This window comes from Bos indicus, chromosome 1, assembly GCF_029378745.1.
Source record: "Bos indicus isolate NIAB-ARS_2022 breed Sahiwal x Tharparkar chromosome 1, NIAB-ARS_B.indTharparkar_mat_pri_1.0, whole genome shotgun sequence".
Lineage (NCBI taxonomy): Eukaryota > Metazoa > Chordata > Mammalia > Artiodactyla > Bovidae > Bos > Bos indicus.
The window spans coordinates 127396998-127411900 of record NC_091760.1 but is presented as its reverse complement, the minus strand read 5'-3'; the positions used below and the strand labels follow the sequence as shown (position 1 = coordinate 127411900).

General features: G+C 50.2%; 1 protein-coding gene and 1 pseudogene across 14 annotated transcripts in view; both read right to left on the bottom strand.

Annotated features, from left to right (window-relative positions):
- Window positions 1–3149: 3149 nt before the first annotated feature.
- On the bottom strand, window positions 3150–5874 carry LOC139184198 (small ribosomal subunit protein eS12 pseudogene; annotated as a pseudogene).
- Window positions 5875–8738: 2864 nt separating this feature from the next.
- TFDP2 (transcription factor Dp-2) overlaps window positions 8739–14903 on the bottom strand; it is a 206409-nt gene continuing 200244 nt past the window's right edge. For all 14 annotated transcript variants that reach the window (XM_070793798.1, XM_070793776.1, XM_070793827.1 and 11 more), the window contains one exon: window positions 8739–14853. In XM_070793798.1, coding sequence (XP_070649899.1) covers window positions 14670–14853 — 184 coding nt within the window. In that variant the 3' untranslated portion in view covers window positions 8739–14669. The remainder of the gene's footprint in view (window positions 14854–14903) is intronic.

Below are 14903 nucleotides of genomic sequence, written 5' to 3'. Positions count from 1 at the left end.
CCCCAGTTCCTGAGGGATGTTGCTCAGAATTTAACATTCCTGCCCCGGGGCAAGGCACATTCCCATCCTAGTTTCCCTGAAGTGCCTGGGAGGCGCTGAGAGGGCACAGGGGAGGCTGCCATTCAGTGAGGATGAGAAAAGTCCAACCGGGGCCTTGGTTTTAGTGGCGTTCCACTGGAGATCCAGGTCTTTGCTCAGACCTGCCCTCCCATACTGAAAAGCATGCCTGTTTTTGTTAAGCACCCAGTCCTCCACCACTGTGCACCCAAAACAGTGTTGCTCCAGAATGCAAATGTTTACTTATAAGAAATTCTTCAGCAGGGCTGCTCCAGGTAAGAGGGGGTGTCCATGGTCTCTGTCTGGCCACATCACAGCTCCTGGGTGTTGCCCACCTCAGGCCATGTAGTCCAGGCAAGGCTGCCACACCAGCCAGTTTGCAGGGGTGAGGAGTTGCCTGAGCCGAGCTCATCTACATGGTCTTTGCAGCCCCACGAGTTCGTGTTGGGATAGCATGGTCCCAGGCTGGTCCAGGGAATGTGAACCCTAAGACACAGGTCAGGTGAAGCGCTGACCTGGGCTGGAGGCCTGGGGGTACTGAGGAGTCCAGCAGCTGCTGGGGACCATCTGGCCACCATCTGGGGAGAACTCGCCTGAGAAAAGAACCCGCAGGGTCAAGAGATGGGCGGGGAAGCAAACAGGAGACTTTTGGGCACAGCCATGCCACCTTCAGACACTGCCTGCTGGGGACCCCACTTCCAAAAGATGCTGCCCTCCCTCGGAGAGGCTGGGGCAGGAGAGAGGGGCTTTGCTGTAGGAATTAGTCTTTCTTTCCTTTGCCACTGTCCCAACTTGCTGCACAGACTTCAAAACCACATTCTCATTCACGGGAAGACCCAGGGAACTGACCGCCCATACCCTCACCCCCAACCACCTCTGAGCCAAGAAGTGACAGACAGCCCATTTGACCTGGATTTCTTGGTGTGAAATGTAAGCTTACACTTAACCAGAATGGAAAAGACTGCCTTGAAGGGGCCTGGAGCGGCTCTCACTGATCCTTAGGAGTACAACGTGGAGTTTGGCCGCTCACCTTCAATCCTGGCTCTGCCCCTCGCTCGAGCTGTGTGACCTTGGACAGTAACTTCTCGGTTTCTCAGCTTTGTTTGTAAGCTAGAACAGTCTTAGAAGAATGCCTGGCCATTAGTGCCCAATGCCTTAGCTACTTAATACTGGTTTCTTTTTTTTGGGCCAAATTTCATGGTTTTAGTAACGGGCATACAGTGTGCACAGAAGCTGTCTGTTCGTTTTCTTTGGTGCGGAGCCTGGCGTGGAGATTGGTGGCCAGCTGGGCTGCGGTCTCCATGATGGCTTGGTGGTTCTTGGAGGAGACGTGAGCAGTCTCGAGCACCGTGAGGTTTGCTGCCCATCAGCAGCACTTCAGGCTCTTTGATGTTGGGTATCAAGATCTGGCCCTTGAATCTCTCATGCACCCTGTTATCTGTGCCAGTTCTGTTTCAGTTTTTAAAAAAGTTTTTTTTAAATTTATTTGGCTGCCTTGGGTCTTAGTTGTGGCACACAAGCTTAGTTGCTCTGCAACACATGGGATCTTATTTCCTTGACCAGGGATGGAACCTATGTCCCCTGCATTGCAAGGTGGATTCTTAACCACTGGACCACCAGGGAAGTCCCTCCATCTTAACTTAAGGGTCTGATGTGCTGGATCAGCTTCTTGGTCTCTTTTTGATGATCTAGGTCTTTACATGGGGTCTGCGGGTGGCCATGAGTCACATAGGAAACGACTGCCTCTGTAGGCAGCACTGAGGAAGAGAGCGGCTACGATTAGAAAAGATTTATTTAGGAACAGAGGATTTCTCTCTTCCGCCAAGAGTCTCCCTGGCTGAGGCACGTTGCTGCACTCTGACCACCGCGGACATCTGGAGCCCATTTTTCAGCTAGGGAGACTTGCTCGGGGCTGATCGTGCTTCCTCGGGATAGAGGAGAAGCATCTTCCCCATCAAAGACTAGTCACTCATTCAGTGTACCAATAACTAAGAGTTTAGCCCCAACGAGAGGTGCATCCTTGGCCTGTGAACACATCTATGGGTGCAGAGAATAGGAAAACAGGTTGTGTACCTGGCCCAGGAGACTTTTTAAATGGACTATCCCTGGGCTGGATTCACCTTTTAAACCAGGCATCTTAAGTGACTCTGAACTTCTCTTATGTTATACAGTGGAAGTGACAAATAGATTGAAGGGATTAGATCTGACAGAGTCCCTGAAGAACTATGGATGGAGGTTCATGGTGACATTGTACAGGAGGCAGTGATCAAGAACATCCCCAAGAAAAAGAAATGCAAAAAGGCAAAATGTTGTCTGAGGAAGCCTTACAAATAGCTGAGAAAAGACAAGACGTGAAAAGTGAAGGAGAAAAGGAAAAAATACCCATTTGAATGCAGAGTTTCAAAGAATAGCAAGGAGAGATAAGAATAAGCCTGGCATGCTGCAGTCCCTTGGGTTGCAAAGAGTCTGAGCAACTGAACTGAAAATTTAACCTTGGGGCTTGGGAGGAGCCTCGTGTTGACTCCTCCAGCATTTAAAGCTTTTCCCTCCCTGGATACAGAGATGGGATGGAGTAAGCTCTTTGGCTGGAATGCTGTCTTAGCAAATGAGGTGGTCTCTTCATTACCTTGGGAGAGTTTCTCATCTTCTGTCTCCCCCAGGCTTCTCCTGGGATGTGTTACTGATAAATTTACATGGAAAGCAGCTGGAATTGTTCTCATCATCTGCTTTTGACTATGTAACATAAGAAGTTCACGCCCTCCCATGCTGGCTGACTTCTCTGGGCAAGTGTTCTCTTGTTAGCAGCTGCCCACACTTAAGTAATGAAAAGTCCAGTGGCTGCCAGTTAGAACAAGTGTGTTAATGGCAGCAGCAGAAGGAATGAACTAATTGGTACTGGACTAGGGGTCGGGTGGGGAATGAAGCAGCTGTTTCTGTATTTGAAACATGGACCATGTGGACTTGAGACTTAACCAAAGAAGTATAGCCCTCACCCTATAAATACTAACTTTCCCCGTGAGGAGAGAAAGGGGGACAGCATGCAGCAGCCTAGGCTGGTTGGAAAAGCACAGTTGGTCGGTGGGCAAGTTGCTAGAAGGGTTTGCTGTCTCGGACCCAAGGCGGGAAGACAATGAGGCCCACCGTCCCGATCTTCCTTAGAAGCAGTGTTTCCCTCCTTGGATCAGTTTATTTTCTCCTACCACCCAGTTACTTCTGAAGCCAGGCAAACATCTCACTCTCTTCTTGTCCTCTCTCAACTCAATCTGGTAGAACATAGGGTGGTAAGAGACTGATCTTTCAGGTTTACCCAGGCTTTGGCCGGATCATTCATGCTGAAGGTGGTGGTGCTAGTTGATTACTCAAGACTAAGCAAAGGATCAGTGTAAAGAGAGTGTAGCTCACCTGTTTATTCATTTGTTCAATAAAGACTTAATCTAGCATTACATACCAACTGCTGTACCAGGCCCTGAATTTACAAAGATGAAAGTCCATGTATAAGAAACAAACTCCTGATTGTAAATTACTTTCAGAGAATTTTTAATTTCCGAGAAACAGAGATGTTCACATTGACAGCAAAGCTCAAGAGTTCCCGAGTGGGACAGGTGCCAGCTGGTGATGCCAAGCCTGTGAGCTTCAGAGACTTACCTCCCTACCATTCCACGTGAGTGAGCAAGCGTTCCCACCACCAAGGTCCCTCAGACACACACGCAGGAGGAAGACAGGTCAAGGTGTACAAAGTGTATTCTCTACCCTCCCTTCTGACTGTGTGTCTCACTTGACTAAAAAATTTGCTGACAAAGTTAACAGAGTGTCAGCTGCAGACTGTGTTCTGTGTATTCAACATGACAAAATCCTACAGAAATATTAGAATTTGGTTTTAAGAATATGCATAGGAATTATGGGATTTGGATACACACAAGTGTAAAGAAATGTCAACTAAAACTTCTCAAGTGGCTACTCATCCAAGGTCATCAAATGAAATTGTGTTACTGGCTTGTCTCATCAGTCTGTTACTGTATACCCAGCAAGACTTTTTCTTGTTTCCCACCTGCTGTTTGTTTGCGCTGGGTCTGCGTTGCTTCCTGCAGGCTTTCTGTAGTTGCAGTGTCCAGGCCTCTCCCCGCAGTAGCTTCTTTAGTTGTGGAGCGTGGGCTGTAACTCTTGGGCTTCAGTAGCTGTGGTGCGTGGGCGCAGTGGTTGTGGCGCACGGGCTTAGTTGCCCTGTGGCATCTTCCCAGAGCAGGGACTGAACACTTGCCCTCGGCATTAGCAGGCACATTCTAACTGGACCACTAGGGAAGTTCCCCAGCAGGACTTTAACTCCACCAGACACTCCCGGTGCAGCAGTTGGTATTTGTTGAGTCTTACAAACAGAAATCTAAACACAGCATGCCACCACCACGCAGGACATCATACCCCTGCTCTCCAGCTGACCACGGGCCAGGCCCTCCAGCGCCTCCGTGGCCCATGTGGCTACTGCTGTGTGGGTGTTGTAGTCTTTGATTTCTGTACTTGTTTTGCCCATGGTATTTCTCCCCGAAGTTTTTTCTCCCATCTGCTCTGCATCTGTCCTTTATCATAATGACTGGGAGTGGTCCCAGCCTGCCCCAGCAGGCACCCGCCTCTCTGCCCTAACCCCAGCCAACCCTGCAACTTGCTAGTGCTTTGGCCCTCAGGCTCTGAGCAGCTTTTCAAGTGGGATTCAGGGTGGGGAGGGCATGGGGGCAAGTGCTTTCTCCTCAGCCACTGGATTTCTTTGGCCAGGCCTGTCTTTAACCCGCAGTCAATGTACAGGCAAGTTTCTTGGCACAGGCCCTACAGGGAGGTAATGGCTGCCCTGATACCTACCGATCCTTAACTAAGATGCTTTAGAAATGCCCTTTTGAAAATCTTCCCTGGAAGCCCCAGAGAAGGTGGTGTCCTTTAACAAGCACTGTCTTTGAAGGCTGACTTCTCCTCCAGAGGTCTCCATCCAAGAGCCCAGGTGAGGAGGCCAGAGCCTAATGCTCTTGAAGCCGCCTGCCTTCTCTGTGTGCTGCCAGGTCTGAGTCAGCCCCGTCCTGGGAGAGGCAGGCCGTCCACACCCTGCCCCAGCCCGCCTGACTGAGGCCGTGGGAAGATGGGTGGGGACACTAAGACTCCCAGATAAGACATGTTTTTTCTTTCATGCCTTTAATCTGACTTTCAAGACTGTCCACTGGATTCACATTTTGGTTTCTTTTTTTTCTGCCTCAGTGCATGGCATTTGAGATCTTAGTTCCCTGACCAGGGATCGAACCCTCAGCCCCCTGCAGTGGAAGCATAGTCTTAATCACTGGATCACCAGGGAAATCCCTGGTTTTAGTTCTTAAAATAATTTCTCCAAGTCTTTTTTTTTTTTTTAAACCAAGAACTCAGTTTTTTATTTCATCATTTCTTGCATTTGAAGTACTCCTCGATGACATCCTTGGCCTGAGACTCTTTGCCACAGTCCTTAACTGCCACACAACTGCAACCAACCGCTTTACAGGGTTTTCCCTCTCTGTCCGTTGTACAGAGGCCTGCCCATTCCCCTAGTTTCTTGTTGTCATCGACCTTAATCAGGTTGACTTGGTGCTCCGCACCAAGGGCCTCCACCAACTTGACATACACAGGCTCATCACAGTGGGATGCAAGGGCACAGAGATGGGCTTGACACTTGTCTAAGCCTTCGGCAGCTCCGTGAATTCCATGTGCTAGGCCATCGTGGATGAGGGCAGTCTTCAGCACCTCTTGCAGAGCAGTATTAACATCCATTACACCTCCAGCAGCAATGCCTTCCTTGGCTATGGCAGTGGGTTACGGGTGAAGCCGAATCTTGAATGCACCCGAGCCTCCGCCTCCCCACTCCGTGGTGGCAGGGAAAGAGGTACCACTCTTTTTCAAGTCAAAAATCTTGTATTCAGATTAAAGATCCAGTACAAGTCTTTGTTATTGGAGGTTCAAACACAAATCTGTTTATTTATTAGCAGAGTCTGGAAAGAATTCCTGTGGAGATCATGCCCTTTAGGACCATCATTTTCAGGCTTTAGTACATCCTCTTCTCACGACTGGGGCTTACCTGGTGGTTCAGATGGTAAAAGAATCTGCCTGCCATGCAGGAGACTTGGGTTTGGTCCCCGGGTCAGAAAGATCCCCTGGAGAAGGATTTGCAACCCACTCCAGTATTCTTGCCTGGAAAATCCCTTGGACAGAGGAGCCTGGCAGGTTACAGTCCATGGGGTCTCAAAGAGTTGGCACACTTCTCAGGACTTCTCATTGAATTTTGGCTTTGGGGGGCCATGGCCAAGTGCTAGGGCAAGAAAACAAATCTCCTGACCACAGTACAGTAGACATCACAGTACTCGAGGCCCTTGAGCGAGGCAGGAGACATGTAAATGAGAAGAAAGTGGTTGGTGATGGCTGCTGTGCCCCAGTGGCGAAAGTAATTTGCATGAAAGTGAGTGGTTATGACAAGTTGTTCTTTGCACTCAATGGGCTTGGCTTTGCCCACCCTGACACAGATCTGCCTTCACCACAGAGCACTTTACACTGAGATTTCCTGAAAGCAGGTTTCGGCAAGAAACTGGAAAGGCCTGACAGAAAGAAGGCAGAGCTGGCAAGGAGCTCCCAGGCATCTGGCAATTGTCCACAGTAAGAACACACTGAGCCCTCTTCCCAGGCAAGAAAGTGGGGGAGGTTGCAGGTGCTAAGAGAAGCTCCCGAAGTTGGTGATGGACAGGGAAGTCTGGCATGCTGCAGTCATGGCGTCGCAGAGTCAGACACAACTGAGCAACTGAATTGAAGAGGAGCCAGTGCTCAAAGAAATCACATACAGAAATGGAAGGAGTGTGAACTGCAAGCGCAGTTCATCCTCAGATGGAATGGGGAAAAAAATAGCTAATGGAAATAGGAACCAAAAAAGGCAGGTTGACTGTCATGAGTTCTGCTGCCAGAGAAGATGCTTGGCTAAGGCTGTCTTCTGATGCCTTGTTCCTGAAACCTCCGCGGAGCCCAGAGCAAGGAGCTGTGTCTGGAAGTCAACAACGCCTTGGGCTCTGTGGACACCCTCCCTGGTCAGCACCAGGGCCACTGGCTGTGTAGATGGCTACCAGCGACACTCCCAGCAGTCCTCCACCATGTCCCCAGCATGACCAAAAGGAAAAAGAGCACTTTTGCAATCAAATCAGTGACGCGGCGTAACTCGCGTGGGTCCTTGGGCATACCTGCCAAATGGCCCTAGGAACTGAGCGGAGAGGACCTGCTACCAGTTTGAGCTCACCAGTCCAGGAAGTCCCTGGGATGAGGGGTGGGCACTGGTTCCCCGCTTCCAACAGTGGACAGTCCACACTATCGCTGACTTGATCCGCTGAACTCAAGGAGTCTGCAGGGAAGATGCCTTTCCTCCCGGACATTAACATTCTTTTTTTTTGGTCATGCTGTGTGGCTTGTGGGGTCTTAGTTCTTTGACCAGGGATTGAAAGCATGCCCACTGCAGTGGAAGCGCGGAGTCCTAACCATTGGACAGCCAGGGAAGTCATGCTGGACACTAACATCGAGTTAGTGCTTCCTTAACCATTTCCTACTGGCCCTGAAACATGGCCCCAACCTGTGATCCCCAAATTGCTCCAAACCCTTCATTCTGACTGTCCACATGCCCACCACACACCCACCTCAGACTGTACAATTAACACAGCGTTATCAAGGGCCCCTGCCTCTCCCAAGGCAGGCAGTTTTGCTTGAGCAGGAGGTGCTGGGAGCCATGGTGATTCCTGGGGCCTGGCAGCACTCTGTTCTCATCACTGTAGATCTGTTCTTTGATGCTGTGGTTTGGTTAAAGGGATGATCAGGAAGCATCTTGGCTAAAAAATTATGTTCAGGTCAGTCATTTCTGGGACTGTAAAGACATTATTTATGCAGTCATCTTTTTTTTTGGCCACGTGGTACATGTAATCTTAGTCCCTCACCAGGAATGGAATCAGTGCCCCCTGCTTTGGAAGTGTAAAGTCTTAACCACTAGACCACCAGGGAAGTCCCAGTTATCTTTTAAAGTGACCTTATAAAGATGGAAGGGCTTCCCTGGTGGCGCTAGTGGTAAAGAACCTGCCCATCAATGGATAAGATGTGAGAGACACAAGTTCAATTCCTGGGTCGGGAAGACTTCCCTGGAGGAAGGCTCCAGTATTTTTGCCTGGAGAATCCCATGGACGAAGTAGCCTGATGGGCTACAGTCCATGGGGTCGCAGAGTTGGAGAAGAATGAAGTGACTGAGCGTGCACACATGTATTAAGATGTAACATCGTAGATCTCCAACATAGAAAACCTATGTCTGACACGTCCATCCTAGGCGGGACAGGTGGTGGACGTGCATTGGAATGCTCTGGGGACACAGACCTGTGAGTAGTGAGGTGGGCAGGGTGGGGCAGAGGGGAGCTGAGCCATGACGCAGTTGCCGGAGGAACCAACCAATTCCACGAGGCATTCTGAAGTGCGGATGGCCCTTCGGATACCCCAGCTGGGCCAAGGAGGCTGGACTTCTGTACTCCCTCACTGGCTGCGTGAGGTGTAACCGTGGGTGAGGCAGCTCCCATATGAAGGCAAGTCTGGGGGAGGGACTCAGCGAGGGCTGGGCATGCAGCACAAGACCCACCAACCACCCCCTCCCCAAAAGAATGAGACTGCCATTATTTTAAATTATTTATTTTCTCTATAGTACATCTCATTCAAATCATAGAACAGTCTGATACATTTTTTTCCTCAAGCACAACTTAAACTCATTTCAAAAGCTTATTCTTTCCTTCTTTGACTCTTTCAGGATGGACAAAGATACACTTTAATGGATACCAAAACCACTCCGTTTATTAAAATTACAGCTTCCCAGGCTCTGCCCCTCCCCTCCCCTCCCCCAGAGCTTTTGAGTGAGCATCTGGGGTGGGCCTTAGGAAGGCAAAATTTAAAAACCCCTCCCATCAATTCACCCCCATGTGTGGGTGGTCCTTGAACCATCCTTACAGAAGCACAGATTAGGACTTGTCCGTTACCTATTGGAAGCAATTTCAGAAAACTCAGGAATAATTAAGTATACAGAAATAGCTCTTCTATAAAATTTCCATATAAAAATAATGGTATTTATTTACAAAGTCTGAGATGCTACAAAATAATACATCATATTAGGTTAGGTACTTCAATCTAATAAAGTCTACATTAGGCAGGTCAGATGTGGTGTTTGCATTTTCCCCTTATTTCTCTTGTTTAAATGCTTAAAGCCTATGGCACCATGATGACTCCTTCATGCAAAGAGAAGCAGAACTATATTTTCTGGACATAAAACCTAACAGCACATGATCAGAGTACAACACTGCCAAATGAAAAGGTGAACTGGCTGGAGATTTGGGCTCGTGGCCTTTCTATTTTGGCTAACAGTCAGGGAGGGGATGGGCAGACAGCCACCTCGAGGAACCACAGTCGTGAACCATGGTCCCCTCTGAGCTCCGGCTCGGCTGGTGGTTCCCCTTTTGGGGACACTGAACGGTTGAAGCCACCATGACTCTACTGGGAAGAACAACTGCAATGCACTCAGAGAAATCTGCTAGCAGAAAAGAATCTGGGTTCCCACAGACTCGTAGCATAACAGAAATCTGTGACCCAGTTGTGAACAAGCAGAACCACCAGGCCATTTGTTTAATTAGACAGTGCCCAGCATGTTGAAGGTGACTCAAGTGACAAAACGGTAAGTTTGAAGCGACAAATCAATGGTTTTCAAAACTCAAACATGATCTGGTGACGTTTCCTTGTTATACTGGGATAGACATGGAGAGAAACAAGCCAACATGGAACAGAAGGGCCAGGTGACCTCCAATTTGCGTGAGGGCCTCTGCCCAGGGAGGAATGGGTTTCTTCTGAGTTTTGGCTGTCTCAGCCTGGGTCTTCCAAGCCGAGGAAGGCCCAGAGATGACGCCAAAGCCTCACCCTGAGCCCTCATGAGCAAAGTCCCACTCCTGCTCCTTAGCTGTTCAGCACTTGGTGTGACAGAGAGCTGATGCTAACCCAAAGGCCCTCCGTGAGGACTGTGGTGAGGGCTGTGTAGGAGGCAGCGTAGCCCAGGAGGGAGATTCTGGGTGCAGTGCGGGCCCTGGAGGCCACACGGGCTGGGGGGTGTTGGGCCAGTCAGCTTTGGGCTTGTTTCACATGCCTGAGTCGGTGGGTGGAGGAGACATTCTCCCCCACTCTGAGGCCCTTGGTGGAGAAGGGGCAAGTCCTGCCCCTTCGTTTCTGCTACACTGGCTTCTAAGGTGGCTACAAGCAGGAAGGACCGAAGTTAAGTCTGCTGGAAAAGCAAGGGGTCAAGACAGCATGGAACTCATGGGCCTTTGTGTAAAGCCAAGGCCTCATAAGAATGGTGCAAGATTTTGTCTGAAAGAGCAGCTGCACAGAAATATTTAAGTGAACAAGCTTTCTCCTGTCTCAACAGCACAGTCGGTGGATACCTGCTGCCACCGAAGCTTCTGTACTTGTCAGGGATTCCCAGGGCTTAACGGGAGTGTATAAGTACATGGGACAACGGGATCCTAAAGGTCGTCTTTTCTGAGAGATCTTGGCTGGTTCCTGAGAAACGCTGTAATTTATATGGGTATTTAGCTTGAAATTTTTAAGAAAAAGGTAAAAATCGTAACGTCACTTTTTCCTTTTAGGTGGTAGTGTTTGGCTCAACTGAAGTTAAGCAAATGGCCTGAGTGTTGCATGGACTGTGGGTCAGAGGGTGGGGAGGCGCGTCTGAGGGCCGCTCCGGCGACAAGGAGCGGGCCCTGGCACACACGGTCAGCGCTGGGGGGCTACTGCTTCAGGTGCCTGGAAATGGGGAACCTATTTGGGAAAATGGCCCTCGGGTAGTCTTTAGCTCCACTAAAGCCAGTCATACACAAAAGATTCTTTTATATATCTAATATAAAGTATCTAACGTTGTAAAACTAGAAGAAAACGCCTAGAAAAGTCCTCCATTTCTAATCACTTTTCTCTTGTGTAGGTTCAACTGGAAGGTAACAGCTCATAATGAGAACTTCATGGGTTAGAATGTTCTTAGTTTTATGGCTACTGCTGGTAGCTAAGTTTGGTTTTCTTTTAAAAATTCCCTAACAGACTCTAAAACGTATACTGAAAGCTGGGAACAGTGGGGCCTTTGGAATTTAGCAGAGATTCCAAGTGCACAATTGTGGGGTAGAGTGGCCTGGAAGAGACGTCTTTCAGTGGTTCGATGCAGAACAAACGTCACCTTTTCGGTTACCCCCTTCCCCCGGATACTGCCAGCCACAGCAGCCTGTCCCCCTGGCCACAACCCTGTCATCTTCTCCACAGCACAAATCAATCTGAACGTCTTCTGTTCTCACTCACTCACTTACTGAAGGATTCAATCTTCACTCACTGTCCAGCCTTCACCCCTCAGGGACCCCATGAAAGCACAGCCTTGAAGGCTACCTCACAGATGTGCCCACAGGGAGGGGGCTGGCACTTGAAGCAACTTGCCCATGAAGCTAACCAGGCTTCTCCCTCTGTATGTGGTTCTGGTAGAAACTGCTGAGGCGGTTCGCTTCGTTTGCTGACCCTGCCCCACGGACATCCATCCTGACTGCTCTCTGACCGTCCCAGGGCCCAAGTTACACCCAAACTCTGCTATCTCTGTAACAGCCGAGTTTGTGACGTCTGCATGGCTAAAGCGAGCCACTCCCTTGTGGACCGTCTCTGAGTTACCTGCAGTGGCTCCTGTTTGGGGGTTCACCCAGGCATCATTCTTCAAGTGGGGCAGAGAACAGTGGCCACTGCCAATTCTGCCAGCAGGGAGAGTTATCCTCTTTCTCCTGCTGAGATGGCAGCCACTGCATAGTTTTCTCCCCACCCCTCCTCTGAGACGTGGGTCAACATTTGTCATGTTTTTTGCAGGGTGGTAGGCATGGCTGGGAGGCAAGGATCACCATCTTAGCACCTCCCTTCCTGCCCCTTCCCGAGGTCCTCCATGATCATAAGGCACAGTTTATTAAGTCAACGCCTGCTGGAGCTGTTTCCATCATCCTGTCATCACAGGTGATGTGCACAGTGGGGAGGGAAGGAGGAGTGGCAGGTGCCTGGGCGCCGTGGACCCTCCCACAGCAGGGCCAGATACAGCAGGCTGGGTGCCCCTGCGTGAATATGGAACAGATCATGAATCCACTGGCTGGGTGGCACTGTGGGCGGCAAAGGTTGCCAACTACACCGGGCCCCGCAAGAACAAGGCCTCCTGAACTCCTCCCAGAGCAGAGTGTGACCGCACTGCCTGGGAGGAGTGTCCGTGTGTGGACATGTGTACAAACAGTCCCAAGTACTGCTCTATAACGAAGCTTGGCTGTTCCAACCACAATTTCCTAGCATCCTTTTCTGTTTGATTTCTCGTGAAATTCTGTCTGGACTTTAGAACCAGATAAATCTATGGGGAAGAAGCAGAAGAATGACAGGACCTCCCCAACTATCTCCCTCTGGGTTTCTGCTCAGGTCAAGCCTTCCGCCTGTGCCATGTCCTGTGACCCCAGCGTGACCCCACTGGGCATCCTCACCAGGGACCCAGGGCCGTCACCGAGGAACGGAGGCCAGTTCTGCTGAACCCCACACAGTGGCCAGTGATGGGGCACTGGGAATGAATGCTAAGAGTCTGGCTGCTTGTTCTCCTGAACCCGTGTTTTATCTGTAGCAGAGAGAACAGAGAAGGGAGTGGTTCCCCACTCACTCTGGTGAGGCTGAGGCGCGCTTGGCATCAGTGCCCCTGTCCTGAATGTGGACGGGCGGGTCTGGGGCCTATGGCACAGTATTTCCAAGTCTGAAAAGCTAGTTGTGGCCCCGGGGCTCTCTACGGCCCCTTTCAAGCACGGGGATGAGAAAGGTTGGGGTAGGTACAGGTGGAGGCAGCCTGGAGACCTGGTTCTACCTGACTGTGCAACTGATGACCTTCCCAGTCGGGAGGCCCCTGGCCACCCACCTCCTCCATGCCCGGCCTCAGGATGCGCCAGAGTCCTGCACCTGTCTCCATCTCTGCCTCCACACTCTGCACTATGGCTTATTCCTGACAGAATGAGTTTTGTCTCAAAGGAACTTAACGCTCTACATTCTTCTGTACTAGCTGTTTGGGTCAGTGAGGCCCTGCCCCTCTGGTCACTGCAGGCATTGGCCTGCACACTCCCGGGGCGGGATTTAGAAAAGAATCGGTGGGCTGAGCTCACAGACACCGGATACATAATTTAAGGGCAAATACAAACAAGTCAAGTCAAAGGACTAGCGTTAATTTTCCATTATCACTTGCTCCTTTCCAAGGCCTTAATGTGCACTTAAGCTGGGGTTTGGCCATGGTGGCAGCTGTCTCCACACCCGTATTCAGAGGGGCGGTAACTGAACCCAGCACGTGCGGCTTCCAGTGGCGTCTTTGGTCTGTCCTGACAGGCTACGTCCTGCTCCACTGCGCACCCAGTCGCCTGGGGTGCTCACCGTTTTCTGGTGCTTCTGTGAAACTATCAGGTTAGTTTGAAATGTGTTTTACCCAGCAATCAACCCAGTATGGTCATTTTGATTCATGAGAATGTAGAGAAGGTGACATGTACAGGAAACACTGCTTGTTCGTATTCTTGAACTCCTTTTCAGACAAAAGCAATGGCAGTTCACTTTCACAAACTGCACACTGGGTGAAATCATACAATTATTTGCAGGGAACAGTAAGCAAGCAGTTCGGTCATAGGGCCGTTTCTTTGTTTTGTGCTAAGTGAAAAAGCTATAGGAAACGCATAGCTCTGATTAAAACCACAGAGACAGTTTCCTGCTCTGTAACACTCCAGGTTTAGGATGCTGGCAAAAGGCAGTGCTGGCAAAGTATTTAATGCACATGAAAATGCTATTCTATTTTGGCTTCCAGAAGTAGCCCTAGAAAATTCTATGCACCAATGCATTGGCTAAGAGTGATAATTTCAGTTGGACTATAAATTATTCTAAATGTCACTTAAGTACTTCAGAATGCGCTCGCTCCTCTCTAGAAGCCGTCTAAGGCAGCTGATGCGTAAAGCACCTCGACTAGACTTCCAACTAGTTCAGCGGCTCCGTCTGTGCTCCTGGGGCCCCGTGGTCTCCCTCACTCACTGCACAGCTCCTCCCACCGGGAACCTCTTGTGGTTGGTCAGCCTCGGGGAAAGGGCAGCCCCGGCCAGGGAACGGGACGGGGACCCAGGCCATTGGGGGCTGTTCATGTAGCCATCTCAGTTCTAAGGGGGCGGGTGGACGCGGGGCCACAGCGGCCCCGCCTCGCGGAAGGGAAGAGTGTGGCGCTCACGCTGCCCGCTCCTCAAGCACGGTCCCCTCCGCCACCTGAGAACAGGCTTTGTTTGCCATGTGATCTACTGCTCTGCTGGTCAGAGTTTTCATTCACACTACGTTAGCTTTCATCTCAACCATCTCAGCCTTCGGGTAATTTGCTTATTGTGTTTCCCTAGTCTTCACTGAACACACAGTGCAAACAAAGGCAAAGACTGAAGCAATCGTTTCAAAAACAAGAGCTCACACTAAAAACACACATGAGCATCAGACAGCAAAACGCGGGTTTGCGCCTGTCTTTATTCTGGGGAGGATGAGTCCTCCTCGTCCTCTTCCTCGTCTTCATCGTTGAATGAACAGGGCGTTTCGCCTCGGGACTCAGAGCAGTGGGAGGCCGCACTGCTGGACTGGTGACTGTTTGGGGCAAGGAGCTGCCCCGTTGCTAAGGCCACTTCAGCATCCAGGCACAACCCTTGGTTTACACTAGCAAACAATCGGAAACACACAGGCTCGTTAATGTGGTGTGCAGGCTT